The sequence below is a fragment of the Sprattus sprattus genome (genome assembly GCF_963457725.1).
Source record: "Sprattus sprattus genome assembly, chromosome: 16".
Lineage (NCBI taxonomy): Eukaryota > Metazoa > Chordata > Actinopteri > Clupeiformes > Clupeidae > Sprattus > Sprattus sprattus.
In genome coordinates this window covers 6,311,265-6,327,897 of record NC_137914.1, presented here as the reverse complement: position 1 = coordinate 6,327,897, position 16,633 = coordinate 6,311,265, and the positions used below count along the sequence as shown (strand labels likewise).

Below are 16,633 nucleotides of genomic sequence, written 5' to 3'. Positions count from 1 at the left end.
TTGCTCGAACAGGATTACTGCTGAGCTTGTTAGCAAGGCTACGTTCATGAGGGACTACAGGGAACTCCACCAGCTGCCTCGCTCTGATATCGTTACCATGGGAACTGTGGTAGGTGAGGGTGAGGTTGGGGGAGGAGGGGTTGTGTGTTCTTTTTGTTATTATCAGGAATGAGCAAGAATAGCTGTTGTTATATTTTTTAATATATTAGGAAGGACGAAGAAAACTGAAATCTGACATAGTCTGACCGATTCGCAATCGATCTTCAACATCAATCTACTAATACTACAGTTAAACATTTTTCCACCTCTTCTCCATTGGGCAGACAGTATTGTCAATCATAGTAGGCTACTCTACACATTCTTTAATAAATAATAATAATAATAATGATACATTTTATTTAAAGCGCCTTTCATTACACCCAAGGTCACTTCACAAACAGGTTGTTAGAATTACAATCATCTCATAGAAATAAATAGGAAAACATACTATTGACATACTGTTTATGTGTGCACTGATAGTGTATTGTCCATGACACCAAGGCTCTTGACCTGGTTGGAGCAAGGGATGGTGCTGCCATCTACACATATGGTGAAAGGTTTCATCTTAGCAAGAGCTGATTTGGAGCCAACCACTAGCAGCTCAGTCTTACTGCTATTAAGCTTCAGGTCATTTTGTGTCATCCATAAGTTGAAGTCATGGAGGCAGGCAGTAAGTACAGCTGGCGGAAGAGTAGCAGTGGGCTTTGTTGAAAGGTAGAGCTGGGTGTCGTCAGCATAACAGTGGATTGAACACCATGTTGCCTTCTTGTTGTATCTTTGTTATACAGTACATGTCCAAGAACATACTTTACTGTAATTTTACTGTAACGTTAAAAATATTTTTTTTTGCATTAGAATGTAGAACATATCATATCAGTGAACTTCCGTTTTCTCTTTATATGAAAACTCCCAAATGACAAACGTGAGCAATTGGAGCCCCTGAAAAATAGTCCTAGTTAATGTGCGAGCAGACAAACAGACAATAGGTGAAAACAGAAATGCTTGAATGTAGGCCTAACTACTTTCCCACAAGACTCTTATTCAGACAAATCGTAGGTGTATTGCAAAAGACTTTATGTCCACTTCACACTCCGGCACAGTAGGTGGGGGTAATTTACCACTTCATTGGGCGACGGTAAATACTTTAAGCAGAATAAGTTTGTGCTTGGAAGTTTAACTTTTTTGCACACTGTACAAGCAATTTTCTGTTGCTATAATGCCTTTAAGAGTAGTCTTGCGAATTCTGCCCGGGCCGCGCAGTTATTTTGACCAACCTGTCCATGTGAAAGTCTCTGGTCTTTCGCCGGATCAGACTGTGGAGCTGCGTTCCAAACTTATTGACGACAAAGGCTTCACCTTCCAAGCTTCTGCCATTTATTCCTCAGACAAAAATGGTGAGATCGACCTAGATACGTGTCCATCTATGGGTGGTAGCTATTGTGGCACTCAGGCGATGGGACTGTTTGTGTTCATGAGACCCGTAGTGCCACATCATAAGATAATCAAGAGGGATGCATCGACGCCTTTATTTGTTGATATTGACCTGATCAGCAATGGACAGGTCCTTGCCAAAAAAACACTCGAGAGGTGCTTTATGGCGGATGGGGTGCAAAAGGTTCCTGTAGAAAACGAAGGTATAAGGGGTACAATGTTTCTGCCACCAGGTCAGTCACTAAATACTTATGAAATACTTATGAAATGTTTTAACAGATTTATACCTACATCTGTGAATCATACACCATGCTCTCTCACTGAATATGCACCGTGAGTAAAAATTAGAGAAAGTGCAATACAGACAGTTTCACCAATGATCAGACGAAGTGCTAGGGACGTAAAGTCATTTATAGCAGATGGACTGATTGAACGTGTGTTTGTGTTATGATGCAAACGAACTAATTTAGGACACTGAATAATATGCTGTATTAGATGTAGCTTCAAAGGGCACAAGTCACATTTGAAATGTTTTGGCTTTCATAGGACCCGGACCATTCCCCGGTATTCTGGACATGTATGCCTTAGCTGCTGGCTTGCATGTGCTTCGACCAAGCTTGTTAGCAAATAAAGGGTTTGTGGTCATGGCATTGGCATATTATGGCTATAAGGATTTGCCTAAAGCCACAACTAAACTTGACCTTGAGTACTTTGAAAAGGCTGTGACACTGTTGCAGACTCATCCCAAGGTAAATAAGAAATTAAAAGATACTTTGTGGAGTGTAAAAAACATACTGGGTTTTACACTGTTGAAGTTAAGATATGTCTCCATCTGGTGTCATTTCAAAGTATTACATATGAATGTTATCTAGTCAGCGGTGAAAGTTCAAATATTCTGACCTAATGATATTTTAAAAAATATTTTATCAGGTAAAAGGACAAGATACAGGCATTCTCTTAAGCAGTGGACTTTTTTAGTTACCTTGAGTGCGTAGGTTTTGTCTAAAGATGCATATGGTATCGGAATCGGCATCAACAAATGCTTTATATTTCTTTGCAAATAAATACACTAGTTTTTTTTACTCAGGTAAAGGGACCAGGCATAGGGGTCCTCTCCATCTCCAAAAGTGGGGACCTAGCACTTGCAATGTCAGCATTCCTTCCTGGAGTCGCAGCAACTGTCTCCATCAATGGCTGCAATGCCAACACCCAGTTTTCTCTCCATTACAAAGATATGGTCATCCCTCCCACCAAAATGGACCTTAAGAATATTACTGTCACAGGTGATGGGCTTCTGGATGTAAGGAACGTAGTTCTAGATCCCATGATGGAAGAGAACCAGGCCTCTGTGATTCCCATTGAGCGTGCAAACTGCCACTTCATGTTTGTGGCGTCTGAAGACGACAGGAACTGGAACAGTGTTTTATTCAGCGAACAGGCTGCTCAACGGCTTCGAGATCATGGGAAAGAGAACTTTGAGGTGGTGAGGTACCCGAAGGCAGGTCACTTCCTGGATGTTCCCTACATGCCCCACTGCCCCACCAGTTTCCACCCAGCTGCGGGCAGAGTGGTGGTGATGGGAGGGGAACCTAAAGCTCATGCAGAGGCCCAGGTTGATCTATGGAAGAGAGTCCAGGAGTTTTTCATGAAGCATTTAAACAATGATCATTCCAGTTTTAAAGCCATGCTGTAGTGTGTTTTACAATGTGTATAAGTTAGTCGGTCCATTTTCCCGTTGCACTGAATGTTGTAGGGCCTTTAAGATAGGCTTGGTGAATGCACTTGTATGGATTTGTTTGAGTGTGTATGTAATTATAATTGTAATGACATTTATTTTTACTAACAGGTGGTGTGGTATATAGATATTTAGTAAGTTGGTTCTGCCTTTCTGTCTTGTGTTTTCAGTCACTTTATGAGTGTGTACTCAGTTGAGCACTGCTGTACTATACAGAGACTGACACAGAAATTCTAAATGTTATTCTAGATTTCTGCAAAGGGTTCTCTTGGACCTAAGGGTACCTTCAATAGAGATCCACCTGTTTAAAGCCAAACTCAGTCTTGATGATACATTAATCTGTCTGGAGAAGAACACTGGACTTTGTAAGAGCAGGGACCACAGGCCCAGTCAACTGGGCAAGCATTGACACTGCATAGTGCCTACAGATAGAGAAGTTCTGGTGTGAGAGGCAACACACCAGTCTATTCCGGGCATCCCTCTCTAGCTTCAAGAAGCTCTTGATGACCCAACTCTTCAGAGAGCGCCTCTCTTCCTTACGTGCACTTCTACTACTAAACTTGCACTTTCAGTAGTTAAATTCCTGCATTTTTTTCTATTTAATTATGTAAAATAGTATTTAATGTTACACTAGGTGTCTTTTGCTTGTGGCTTGATTGTAGCCTCCTTTGTACGTCGCTTTGGATAAAAGGGTCTGCTAAATGACTAAATGTAATGTAAAGCTATTGACTTAGACATGGACATTAACTATTTAAAATATATTATAGGAGGGTTTTGTGATGGCACTCCTCCTGTACCAGGATTTTTAATCATTATTTTTTCATTTTAACGAAATTGCTTTGACTTAAAAAATAAACTTTTGCACAGAGAAAAAATGCTTATTATGCTTGAATACACTTTGATATTTGACTATGGAGGCCGTATGAAAGTTACAAGAGTGAAGAGGGGTTTCCAGCTAACAATATCTCTGTCCTGGGAATGAATCTACAGAGAGTTCAGCCCGTGGTGCTCAAAAATAAAGGTATCACAATGTTGGGTGATGCAAGTGTTTAAACATTTAGACAGTGAAATAATAAGTAAAGTAAGATACCTTTTATGTTGTTGGGTTGATGACTAGCAGTCAAATCAACATTATACACCCAGAAGATTTTATTTTTTATTTTTGCATATGAATTACATTTTTGAACGGTAGCGCTTCTAGCAAGCCTAGTGTCTAGCAAGCCTCTTACATAACCGGTTTTGGCATGTTAACCAAATGTGACTGTAGACTGTTGTATAACTGACCCTGTACATGAGAAAAACATAATGAAGGACATCCTGTAGACTTGATGAGAGTTAAAACGGATTGCAATTAGGAATGCAGCAAAGGGAAGCTGAATTTCTGAAAATCAGGACACTCTTATGGGAAGACCTTATTTATTTCCTGAAACATAACTGAAATATATTTAGCTAAATTAACAGCCTGTTTAAGCAAAATAGTCAATACACAAGATGTCACATGATAGCATAACTAAATTCTCGTCACTAAGGTTGACATTAGGCTTTTACAGTTTCCAAATGTTTTCTTCAGTTGCTTAGGTACACGTTTACTGTGCTTTTGCTGTCAACAATTTGGTTTGATTTTAAGGTGGTGATCATAAATATATGAATGATATACAAACATACATGTAAAATAAAAATATATTAGGTGTTCTTATATTTAATTTGTCACACCCACCCAGTAGCCCAACACCTTGTACTAGCCTAGCAAACCTAATTGTGTCATCGAATGATTGGTGAAATTACTGAGCATTTTTTGTGTCTAAATATGTAGCCCCTCGAGAAATATTTGCTTGGGAATTTCAAAATACAAAAGCTGCTGCCATTCCTAAGTAAAACACACGGTGGAGCTAATGAAACGTTCTACTCTGGTGCAACTGAACGCGAAGAAGAGTGAAAATAAGAAAAATGACTTTTTTGAAGAGGATTGTTTGGAAACTGTATCGGAAAGGAATAGTGGCAAAGTTGAGTTTGGACTCGAGGGTGGCCTTACAACTTTCAGCCGGGCCATGCAGTTATTTTGACGAGCATGTTGATGTGAAGGTCAGTGGACTTCCCCCTGAACAATCTGTTGAAGTGCGATCAAAACTTACAGACAGTAAAAACGTTTCCTTCGAAGCCTTAGCTACTTTTTGTTCTGATAAAAATGGACACATTGACTTGGCGACATGTCCTTCGTTGGGTGGTAGCTACAATGGAATTCAGGCGATGGGACTGTTTACTTCGATGAGACCATTGGTTCCACACAGTAGGCTAACCAAGAGGGATGTGTCGAAACCGCTGTCAGTTGACATCGAAGTGACATGCAATGGACTGGTCCTTGCCAAAGACACCGTCCAGAGGCGATTTCTGGGAGATGGTGTGCATAAAGTTCCCTTGGAAGGTGGCCATATAAGGGGTTCACTGTTTCTGCCACCTGGTGAGTCACTATAGGTTAAGGTGTTATTTCCTGTTGTTATAGAATCTCTTGAAAATGATGAACGCCAAAACTATCTACATGATTTACAAAAATCTTGCTTTTATAGGACCTGGTCCCTTCCCTGCCATTCTGGACATGCCCCACTTAGGTGGTGCTTTGACAGAACTACGAGCAAGCTTGATGGCCAATAAAGGTTATGTTGTCATGGCTTTGGCATATCATGGTTATCAGGATTTGCCTAAAGTCTTGGATAAACTTGACCTGGAGTACTTTGAGGAAGCCGTGACATTCCTACAGGCTCACCCCAAGGTTAGTGTTGGAAGGATGTGCAGTTTGACGGCAGTCTCCCTGTGAAGTGTGTTGTGCAGCAGTGAGACAAAGATAATTAACTTTGCCTATTAAGGAAACGGCAACGTGTAGGTATTCCATATAAAGTTCCAGATGTTTTGTTTTCAATTGAGATAGCATACAGCAGAAGGCAATATTTCCTTCCTGTGATAAGTTGTATTGCAGATGTTAAAATATGGCTTTTCTGTGAGATATTTATTTGTTAATAATTAAAGGATGTTTCTCAGGTTAAGGGACCAGACATAGGAGTCCTCTCCATCTCCAAAAGTGGGGACCTAGCACTTGCAATGTCAGCATTCCTTCCTGGAGTCGCAGCAACTGTCTCCATCAATGGCTGCAATGCAAACACCTCGTTTTCTCTCCATTACAAAGATATGGTTATCCCTCCCACCAAAATGGATCTTAAGAATATTACTGTCACAGGTGACGGGCTTCTGAATGTAAGGAACGTAGTTCTAGATCCCATGATGGAAGGGAACCAGGCCTCTGTGATTCCCATTGAGCTTGCAAACTGCCACTTCATGTTTGTGGCGTCTGAAGACGACAGGAACTGGAACAGTGTTTTATTCAGCGAACAGGCTGCTCAACGGCTTCGAGATCATGGGAAAGAGAACTTTGAGGTGGTGAGGTACCCGAAGGCAGGTCACTTCCTGGATGTTCCCTACATGCCCCACTGCCCCACCAGTTTCCACCCAGCTGCGGGCAGAGTGGTGGTGATGGGAGGGGAACCTAAAGCTCATGCAGAGGCCCAGGTTGATCTATGGAAGAGAGTCCAGGAGTTTTTCATGAAGCATTTAAACAATGATCATTCCAGTTTTAAAGCCATGCTGTAGTGTGTTTTACAATGTGTACAAGTTAGTCTATCCATTTCCCGTTGCACTGAATGTTGTAGGGCCTAAAATATAGGTTTGGTGAATGCACTTGTATGGATTTGTTTGAGTGTGTATGCAATTATAATTGACATGTATAATTGACATGACATTTATTTTTACTAGCAGGTGGTGTGGTATATAGATATTTCGTAAGTTGGTTCTGCCTTTCTGTCTTACGTTTTCAGTAATTCCCCAAAAGCCAGTTCACTACATGAGTGTGTACTCAGTTGAGCACTGTTGTACTATACAGAGACTGACACAGAAATTCTAAATGTTATTTTAGATTTTTGCAAAGGGTTCTCTCAGACCTTAGGGTACCTTCAATAGAGATTCACCTGTTTAAAGCCAAACTCAGTCTTGGTGATGCAATAGTCTGTCTGGAGAAGCACACTGGACTTTTTAAGAGCAGGGACCACAGGCCCAGTCAACTGGGCAAGAATTGACACTGCATAGTGCCTACAGATAGAGAAGTTCTGGTGTGAGAGGCAACACACCAGTCTTTTCCAACTATGCTATTGACTTAGACATGGACATTAACTATTTCAATTCATTAAATGTATTATAGTAAGGTTTTCTGATGGCACTTCACCTGTACCAGGATTTTTCATCATTATTTATTCATTTTAACAAAATCGCTTTGACTTAAAACATAAACCTCCGCACAAAGAAAAATGTCTATTATTCTTTAATGCACTTTCATATCTGACTATGGAGGCTGTATGAAAGTTACAAGAGTGAAGAGGGGTTTCCAGTAAACAATATCTCTGTTCTGGGAATGAATCTACAGAGAGTTCAGCCTGTGGTGCTCAAAAATAAAGGTATCACAATGTTGGACAAGTGTTTGAACATTTGTACAGTGAAATAATAAATCAAAAGCAAGCTACCTTTTATGTTGTTGGGTTGATGACTAGCAGTTCGTCAAATCAACATTATACACCCGGAAGATATTTTTTTCTTGTGCATAAGAATCATTTTTTTTTAATGCTAACGCTTCTAGGAGAAGGACAGTGATGATGGATCTGAAGGAGATGGGTCTTTCCTGGGACGAAGCACAGGCCAAAGCACGAGACAGGGTTCAGTGGCAGTGTATGATTGCAGCCTTATGCCCCAACCGGGACGAAGAGGATAAGTAAGTAAGTAACGCTTCTAGCAAGCCTCTTACATAGCTGGTTTTGGCATGTTACCACAATGTTACTGTTGTATAACTGACCTTGTACATGAGAAAAACATAATGAAAGATGACATCCTGTAGACTTGATGAGAGTTAAAACGGATTGCAATTCAGAATGCAGCAAGTAGAAATTCTGAAAATCAGGACACTGTTATGGGGAGACCTTATTAATTTCCTTAAACATAACTGAAATATATTTTGTTTAATAAACAGCCTGTTTCAAGCAAAATAGTAAATATACCAGATGTCACATGCTACCATAACTAAATTCCTGTCACTAAGGTTGACATTAGGCCTTTACAGTTTCCAAAATGTTTCTTCAGTTGTTTAGGTAGATGTGTACTGTGCTTTTGCTGTCAAAAATTTGGTTTGATTTTAAGGTTGTGATCATGAAGATAAACAATCACAGGCAAACATTAATGTTAATGTTTTTAAAATACTATGTGAAGTCTTCTAATATTTAATATGTCACACCAACCCAGTAGCTCAACACCTGGAACTACCCTGGAAAACCTAATGGACCTAAGTGTTTCATCGAATTATCGGTGTAATTACTATACACATATTTTGTAGTAAATATGTAGCCCTTCGAGAAATATTTTCTTGGGAATTTGAAAATACAATAGCTGCTGCCATTCCTAACCAAAACACACGACGGCGCTAATAAAACAGTTTTAACTCTGGTGGAACTGCACGCGAAGAAGAGTGAAAAAAAAAGAAAACATGACTTTTTTGAAGAGGAGTGTTTGGAAACTGTATTGGAAAGGAATAGTGGCAAAGTTGAGTTTGGACTCGAGGGTGTCCTTACAACTTTCAGTCGGGCCATGCAGTTATTTTGACGAGCCTGTTGATGTGAAAGTCACCGGACTTCCCCCTGAACAATCTGTTGAAGTGCGATCCAAACTTACAGACAGCAAAAACGTTTCCTTCGAAGCCTTAGCTACTTTTTGTTCTGATAAAAATGGACACATTGACTTGGCGAGATGTCCTTCGTTGGGTGGTAGCTACAGTGGAATTCAGGCGATGGGACTGTTTACTTCGATGAGACCATTGGTTCCCCACAGTAGGCTAACCAAGAGGGACGCGTCGACGCCGCTGTCAATTGACATTGAGGTGACATGCAATGGACTGGTCCTTGCCAAAGACACCGTCCAGAGGCGATTTCTGGGAGATGGTGTGCAGAAAGTCCCCTTGGAAGGGGGCAATATAAGGGGTTCACTGTTTCTGCCACCTGGTGAGTCACTAAAGGTGACGGTGTTATTTCCTGTTGTTATAGAATCTCTTAAAAAATGATGAAAGCCGAAACCTTCTATATGATTCATTTACCAAAATCTTTCTTTTATAGGACCTGGTCCTTTCCCTGCCATTCTGGATGTGCCTCACTATGGTGGTGGTTTGACAGAACTACGAGCAAGCTTGCTAGCCAATAAAGGTTATGTTGTCATGGCTTTGGCATATCGGGGTTATCAGGATTTGCCCAAAGTCATGGATAAACTTGACCTGGAGTACTTTGAGGAAGCCGTGACATTCCTGCGGGCTCACCCCAAGGTTAGTGTTGGAAGGATTTCAGTTTGAGGGCAGTGTCCTTGTGAAGTGTGTTGTGCAGCAGTAGTGAGATAGAGATTATTATCTTTGCCTATTAAGGAAACTGCAACGTGTAGGTGTTGAAGTTTAAGTTTAAAATGTTTTATTTTCAATCGAGATGGCAGACAACAGAAGGCAGAAGGTTTTTTTTCCTACCTTAAATAGAGCGTGGTCTGCCAATTTAATAGCATTATTTATTTATTTATTTATACATATATCTATTTAGTTTTCAATTTTTTTTTATGTTTTTCCTCAAAACCTGCCCTCTCTCTCCCTCATTCTCCCTCTCTCTCTCAATCTTACATCTGTGCACTCGTGAAATGTATGCACTCCTATAGTTCATCCGATTTTAAACCACAACACATTACTATTGCTAAATCATGTCGAAATCATATCCGGCTTCATCTACAGGGTCTGACATGCTATTAAAAATATAATCTATAAATTATCCTATTTGACATTATATAATAGCCTACATAAATGACAGTGGACAACTTTACACCATTTTGAAGAACAAGTTGATTTATTAATTCACTCTTAATTCTTAATTTCACTTTCATGCTTCAGTCTGGCGTCCACTCACCACTCAGTCATCTCTGACACTCTCTTCCCCCAACCCCAGGGAACTGGCATTTAAAACAGAAAACATAGAAGCACAACGAGAGAGAGGGTATGTTTTGTCTGAAGATGATATCGGATTCGCCATCAGCCATTTCTTTTTAAATAAATATATATATTTTTTCTCTCAGGTAAAGGGACCAGGAATTGGGATCCTCTCCATCTCCAAGGGTGGGGATCTAGCACTTGCAATGTCAGCATTCCTTCCTGGGGTCTCTGCAACTGTCTTCATCAATGGCTGCAACGCTAACACTGTGTTTCCCCTGCACTATAACGGGACTATAACGATCCCTCCTCTCAACATTGACACAGGCAAAATAATCTTCAGAAAGGATGGGCTTCTGGATATAAGGGATGCTCTTCTAGATCCCATGATGGAAGAGAACCACGCCTCTGTGATTCCCATTGAGCGTGCAAACTGCCACTTCATGTTTGTGGCGTCTGAAGACGACGGGAACTGGAACAGTGTTTTATTCAGCGAACAGGCTGCTCAACGGCTTCGAGATCATGGGAAAGAGAACTTTGAGGTGGTGAGGTACCCGAAGGCAGGTCACTTCCTGGATGTTCCCTACATGCCCCACTGCCCCACCAGTTTCCACCCAGTTGTGGGTTCAGTGGTGGTGATGGGAGGGGAAGCTAAAGCTCATGCGGAGGCCCAGGTTGATCTTTGGAAGAGGGTCCAGGAGTTTTTCAGGAGGCATCTAGGGTGAGCACACTTATCATAAAATCATGCAGTCTATCTGCAGAATTGTCATGACTTAGAAATCAGAGCAGACTTTTGTGCCAGAGTAGATTAATCTGTGCTGGTGTATCAAATTCAGATACAACATCAGAGTTAATAATCAGGATTTCCTGTTCTTTTGTCCTGAGGGGTTTAACTGAGTCACATTTCACCTTTAACCTAATCCAACCCTTTAATCTGAACCTATTAATAAAGTATTGAGTGATGTGTGCATTCAAATCTCTCATCAGATTTCTTGTTGCTTTAAATACATTTTCGGCTAAATGTCTGTAAATATTTTTTGACACTTCTTCAGTCCTGCAAAATGTGCTTAACTGCGCATCACTGATAGACTTACCTATTTGCAAACCTAACGGTGCAGATCCATACAAGCGATCTGGGCGACGCGATCTGGGCGACCCCATGCATTTCAACGGGAGCCAGCTCCATTGTGACGTAAACCAGCGATCTGAGCGACGCGCCTGATGAAAATTCGAACATGCTCAAACTTATGCAAATGAGGAGCGATATTTCACCGGCAGCGGCCAACATTTCAGAGAAAGAACACGCCCACTCAAAGCAATGGAATTTGATCGCGTCGCTCAGATCGCTTGTATGGATTTGCACTGTAAGAGTATAAAGGAAGAACTGTGGGTATACAGAAATGTATATAGACCTGGAGAGAGTGAGTAGGTATCACACCCATTAATGTCAATGGCCAATTTCAGCTACTTCCGTCTTGGACGTAGGATATTGACCACCAACATCTTTAAAACTTTCACCTTGTATACGAAAACCCACGTAACAAATTTGCCACGGGCATTTAAAAAAAAATCTATCTATAACCTGGTTATGCAGATTGGTGGATGTTCCCTGTTTGAAGAACTGCCATCGATGAGAGTCGAGAAGCCATTTGGGATTAGTTTCAAGTTTTTTTTTTAATTGTTTCATAACCTATATATGGCTCAGTATGGGCAAAAGGGCATTAGCCTTGACACAACTCTCAGCAGCCAGTCTCCTATGACTTAAATAAGGACTATAATCTCAACATTAAACTCGTGCATGAGCGGTCACGTCAGTATTACAGAAAGACTAAGCGTCTTTTGTAATTTTACAAACTCACTGGAAAACATTTAACAGGGGCGACAGACGAAGAGCAACATAAAGAAGAAATACCATACGGAATGGAATATGTTTTGGAATTGAATTATGAATTGAATTATGTAGTCAGAAAACTTTTCTCGTCAGTTGTAGTCTATAGAGTCATCTTCTTGATGGATGTGCTTGTCTTGGCTCCAGTGGTTCAAACCGGGTAAAAGCCTGATAAAAACACGTATGAAACAAAATAACTGCAGCTGAGATCCGATGTGACGGTTTACTTTAGAACTTGCCACCAGAAGACATGTCTTTCAACAAGTTGACTCTAGATTGAACTTTCGTTATGAAGTACCCACAAGAGGTAGGTTATGTGGACCCCACAAGACTTTACTGTGACTAATACTGCATGGAGTATGACTTTATGGAGGGAGTCCTTCAGAGAGCTCAGAGAAATAAACATGGTCATAAATAAACATATAGATATTTATGTATGTTCCCGGCGGAGCAGGAGAAGGAGACCCCTATCCGGATGGTCTGGAGGCTGTTTGGGAGGAGAAAACGTGGAGCGAAGCTGGACTGTTTTTAATTTATTAATGTTTTATGTGTATGTTTGATTCCCATTTCTGTTTTCCCTTTTATTCAACTCATAATCTTGCTGCTATGACACCTGAATTTCTCTTACAGGATTAATAAAAGTGTATCTTATCTTAGATAACAGACAATAACAAAATATGAGTAAAAGGGAAGCTCTATGTTGACTCCGGGTAGTTTGTGCCCGTGAAGAAAACAAACACACTTTCATTTAATTCAATTCTATGAATATAACGCCAAAACATTACAATATGTCTCAAGGTGCTTTACAGAGCCTAGTGTCTGAACCCCCCTAAGGGCAAACACAATGGCGACAGGGGCAAGAAAAGAAAAAAAACGTTAATCAGGAAGAAATTACAGACTGAGATACTGATGAGTTTTTGCTGCATTTGTGACACACTTGTGACACTTTATTAACCCTTTAGAATTACAAACCTTAATATAACACAGGCGAAGGAGGGTATCTCACCAGATTTACGTTTTGAGCACTTCTCTGTGTTGCTCAGTTTTGAAATCAATGGAGTTGTGAATCAGAATATTTTTTTTTTTTATGATTTTTGCCCTATTATTATTTGAGTAGCTGTCTCATGCATATGGATGTTGGATTGGGACTACTGATTGACCACCATTCCCTTTTGTCAAGGCTAGTGGGATACTTAAACATTGGGACTACTGATTGACCACCCTTTTGTCAAGGATACTTAAACTCAGGTGAGGGAATCCACTTTATGAAACCTTCCTCTCTACCTTGATGCACATCATTGTAAAGAATAAAACCATATTCCTGATTGATCGCCATTCTCACTGAGTCTCATTGCTGTCTGTACATTTTACTTCAACCCACCCCCTGGACCTTAATGTGTGTAGCATATCATTGGCAAAATACTGTGTATGCCTGCACATCTACAGATGTATACAAGAAAAACAAATGAGCTAACATAAAGGTTAATTGGTCACACTGTTTTATTATGTGTGTTTTTGAAGGCTCTCATTATTGAAACCAATATGACAAGCCATAATGAAGTTATGTTGTAGTTTGTAATCCATGATATTAATTTACATTCACTTTATGGCTTGTTACACTGCAATTTCAAAACATCTGCCGTTTTTTCTTTTTCAAGTATCAGTCATGCTGTATTACAACAACTCTGGCAGAATCCCTAATGAACATTTCAAGTTCCAGTAAAATACTCAATGAGTTCCAGTACAATACTTAATGAGTTCTCCAGGAGTAGGCCTGCACAAATGTGTATTCGCCGTTTTCTTTTTCACCCCACATGCGCTCTCACACACACTACGCACGGCACGCTCACACACACACACACACACACACACACACACAATCAAACACAAAATCGAGAATCTCTTCACGTGTTTTAATATTCCAAGCCTGAGAGCCGAGGAAGAGAGTCCTTCTAACCAAGTCCAGCTCTACAATGGACCCTAAAATCATGGTGTTTCATCTAATGATCCGTCCTCTTTATCATCGCAGTCTGTTATCCACTTGAGTAGACCTCAGATGAGGGGCAGGTGCATTAGGACTCAGTTGGGATCGCTGCAATGTGGAGGCAAGAGTCGTATTTGAATATACTAATTTACCCAAGACCCAACGAAACATGCAAAATACTTAACGGAAACTTCCCCTTTTATTTTCGTTCTGACAAGGGACTCGGTAGAATCCAGTCACTCCAAGAGGAATTTCTCCCCTAACTGTGAGGTGGATTACCCGTATAGGGGAACGTCAGGAGTGACAGTAGCCTAATACTGACCAAATATTACACCATTTACAGCATTGCACCTCTCCACTAATGCATGCAACGACAGAGAACACAATGCTATGTCCATTTGTTCGGCACAGAAGTGTGTTTCGACAACACGACCCTATTTTCATTTTAGCCTTCTGAGGTGGAGCTTCTTTCTCCAGAGCTTTTTGACACCGTGCTCAGAGTCTGTCGAAGGCGCCTTGTGACGGACAGATGCTTTCGTGACGTACAGCACTCGGGGACAGTTTTTACTGAAGAAAGCAGACCTCTACTTATTCTCCCTAGCAAACAAACGTCGGCTCAACTCAAGGTAAAGGCAAACCATTTATCTTTGTATTGAACCGTGACATTATTTGTACAAATGTGTATGCAGTCGACTCGTGTGGGGAGAAGGATAGCCTACATCTCCACCAAGAGTTCATGAGACTGGCGTTTGGGTAGATAAGGTGACAGCTAGTGCATTAGGCTACACACGAATAGCCAAACGGGTTATATATCTCTGCAATGACAAGCTATACAACTGTATTTGTAAAAATGGTTTCAACAAATCGAAGCAACCGATTATCACAACGTTTTGGCATTTTAGTAGTGTCATGAGCGAGATGAATCGCATTAGTGGGAACGTGGGGTAGCTCACCTCGGAGTGTAGCTTGAACCTGGATAAAGTTGAGATCTTTTTGGTTGCGATTTCACTCAGATTTGTATCCGTGTAGCCTTATTGACGGGTTGCGAAGTTTCACAGAGTGCTTTTCTTACAGGGAAACTGGACAAGATCAGCGCGTTGGATCATCTATCATGGACATCAGTATATTGTCGAAAGAATCAAATGACAAAGTGGGGGTTTTCATTCATCCGTGTTTTGTTTTGGAAATGTATTTGGATTGACAGCATGGTAGTGGTGAGGATATCACCATCCTGCCATGGACTTTTGTTTTGCAAGAGATATCGCTCCATGTATTCTTGGACACATGAAAGCATCACCACAGCTTTGACAGCATGAGCCTCTGAACAAAATTTGACCTCATACGAACACCATAAAACTCACACTAGCCTAAATTCCGCAATGACAAATCTTAGGATGTAAAGCCATTGACGAAGCAGGCGTGAAAGATGGACGTGGACAACTTTGGAAGTTTGGTAACAGTTGCTCAAAACGGGACGGTTAACCTCACTGCCGCTGCCAGTAGTCAGGTGAAAATCCAAAACACCTCGATCCAGATGGATCCGTGGGAGGGCGTGCACTCAACTGAGGTGGAGGACGGTTACTTTACCAAGGAACTAGCTTACCGAGACTTCGTCACTGCCGTGCAGATTCTTGTCCTTATCGGGTCTCTCCTGGGTAAGCAATGACCAGATAATTACAACACAGTTGTGTTAAATTCATCATTCCGTTCACAGGTCCACGAGTTAAGGCCTTCAGGCAGGCCACTTATAATCTGGTGCCGTTTACTTACAGTGTATAAACTCAGCACTGTAAATGCATGGTATTGTTTTAACAGTTCAGAAATTATTTGCATATGACCATCATATTTGGGGATGTTTTGTTACTTAGATAAGATTTTGTGATGTTGCATCTTATCATGAACTAGTGAAAACCAGATGACTAAATTGTGTTTATTATTGGTGTTGTTGAGTGGTGGCATACGTCCACAGGGAAGTCAAAAATAGACTAAAATATTTCTTCAGACCATAACCATAGCCATTGAAAGTCCTTTTGAACATTGATCTGGTAATAAAAATGTATTGAATCTGTCAGCAACACACTCTTATTTCCTTTCTCATGGTGTCTTTCACATTTATCACAATTATCTGATTATTCAGATAAATTCAGAGATAGCAGTATATTTGGGATTCTCTTGTATTAACAGTTGGGGTCTAAGCCCTTATCTAGATTTAGTTTTGAATATGTGGAGTCATTTTAGTTTTGCATAGCCTATCTGTTGTCTCATCATACAAGGCTGATTAAGAACATTATCAAGACCTTTTCAGCTGTGATACTTAATCACTCAGGATGTAATTACTAGTAAAGATTCAGAATGAATTACTCCAAGAAGTAAATGAAGTAACTATCATTAGTAACTTTATCTTGGTAATTTAGTAAATAGGAAATGTCTTCTTTTTGTATAATGGTACAATAGCCAAGATAGCCAATGTTATTGCTTGACTTAATTAGACTTAACATGTGATAGACATTTATTCTAGTT

At 40.5% G+C, this 16,633-nt stretch overlaps 4 protein-coding genes across 5 annotated transcripts in view; all 4 read left to right on the top strand.

Moving 5' to 3' along the window:
* Positions 1 to 1,255: 1,255 nt before the first annotated feature.
* On the top strand, positions 1,256 to 3,866 carry acot20 (acyl-CoA thioesterase 20; the record flags this gene model as incomplete). Its single annotated transcript, XM_080854397.1, has 3 exons — positions 1,256 to 1,703; positions 2,017 to 2,219; positions 2,558 to 3,866. 3 exons carry the CDS (start codon positions 1,256 to 1,258, stop codon positions 3,161 to 3,163), a joined length of 1,257 nt encoding a protein of 418 aa, XP_080710523.1. The 3' UTR covers positions 3,164 to 3,866.
* Positions 3,867 to 5,152: 1,286 nt separating this feature from the next.
* LOC308377665 (acyl-coenzyme A thioesterase 5-like) lies at positions 5,153 to 7,685 on the top strand (the record flags this gene model as incomplete). The annotated part of the gene is made up of 3 exons (XM_080854396.1): positions 5,153 to 5,663; positions 5,770 to 5,972; positions 6,239 to 7,685. 3 exons carry the CDS (start codon positions 5,153 to 5,155, stop codon positions 6,842 to 6,844), a joined length of 1,320 nt encoding a protein of 439 aa, XP_080710522.1. The 3' UTR covers positions 6,845 to 7,685.
* Positions 7,686 to 8,777: 1,092 nt separating this feature from the next.
* LOC308377664 (acyl-coenzyme A thioesterase 1-like) lies at positions 8,778 to 13,458 on the top strand (the record flags this gene model as incomplete). Of its 2 annotated transcripts, XM_080854394.1 has the most annotated exons (4): positions 8,778 to 9,288; positions 9,400 to 9,602; positions 10,388 to 10,962; positions 12,584 to 13,458. In XM_080854394.1, the coding sequence occupies 4 exons, from the start codon at positions 8,778 to 8,780 to the stop codon at positions 12,687 to 12,689; spliced, it is 1,395 nt and encodes a 464-aa protein (XP_080710520.1). In that variant the 3' UTR covers positions 12,690 to 13,458. The 2 variants fall into 2 exon arrangements, with proteins under 2 accessions (XP_080710520.1, XP_080710521.1); XM_080854395.1 differs by lacking the exon at positions 12,584 to 13,458 and having other exon boundaries at positions 10,388 to 11,295.
* A 2,081-nt stretch (positions 13,459 to 15,539) lies between these two features.
* Positions 15,540 to 16,633, top strand: part of gpr176 (G protein-coupled receptor 176) — a gene marked incomplete at both ends in the record, with an annotated part of 8,436 nt that continues 7,342 nt past the window's right edge. Inside the window, one exon of the mRNA XM_080854649.1 lies at positions 15,540 to 15,768. Within this exon, the coding sequence (XP_080710775.1) occupies positions 15,540 to 15,768 (229 nt within the window). The remainder of the gene's footprint in view (positions 15,769 to 16,633) is intronic.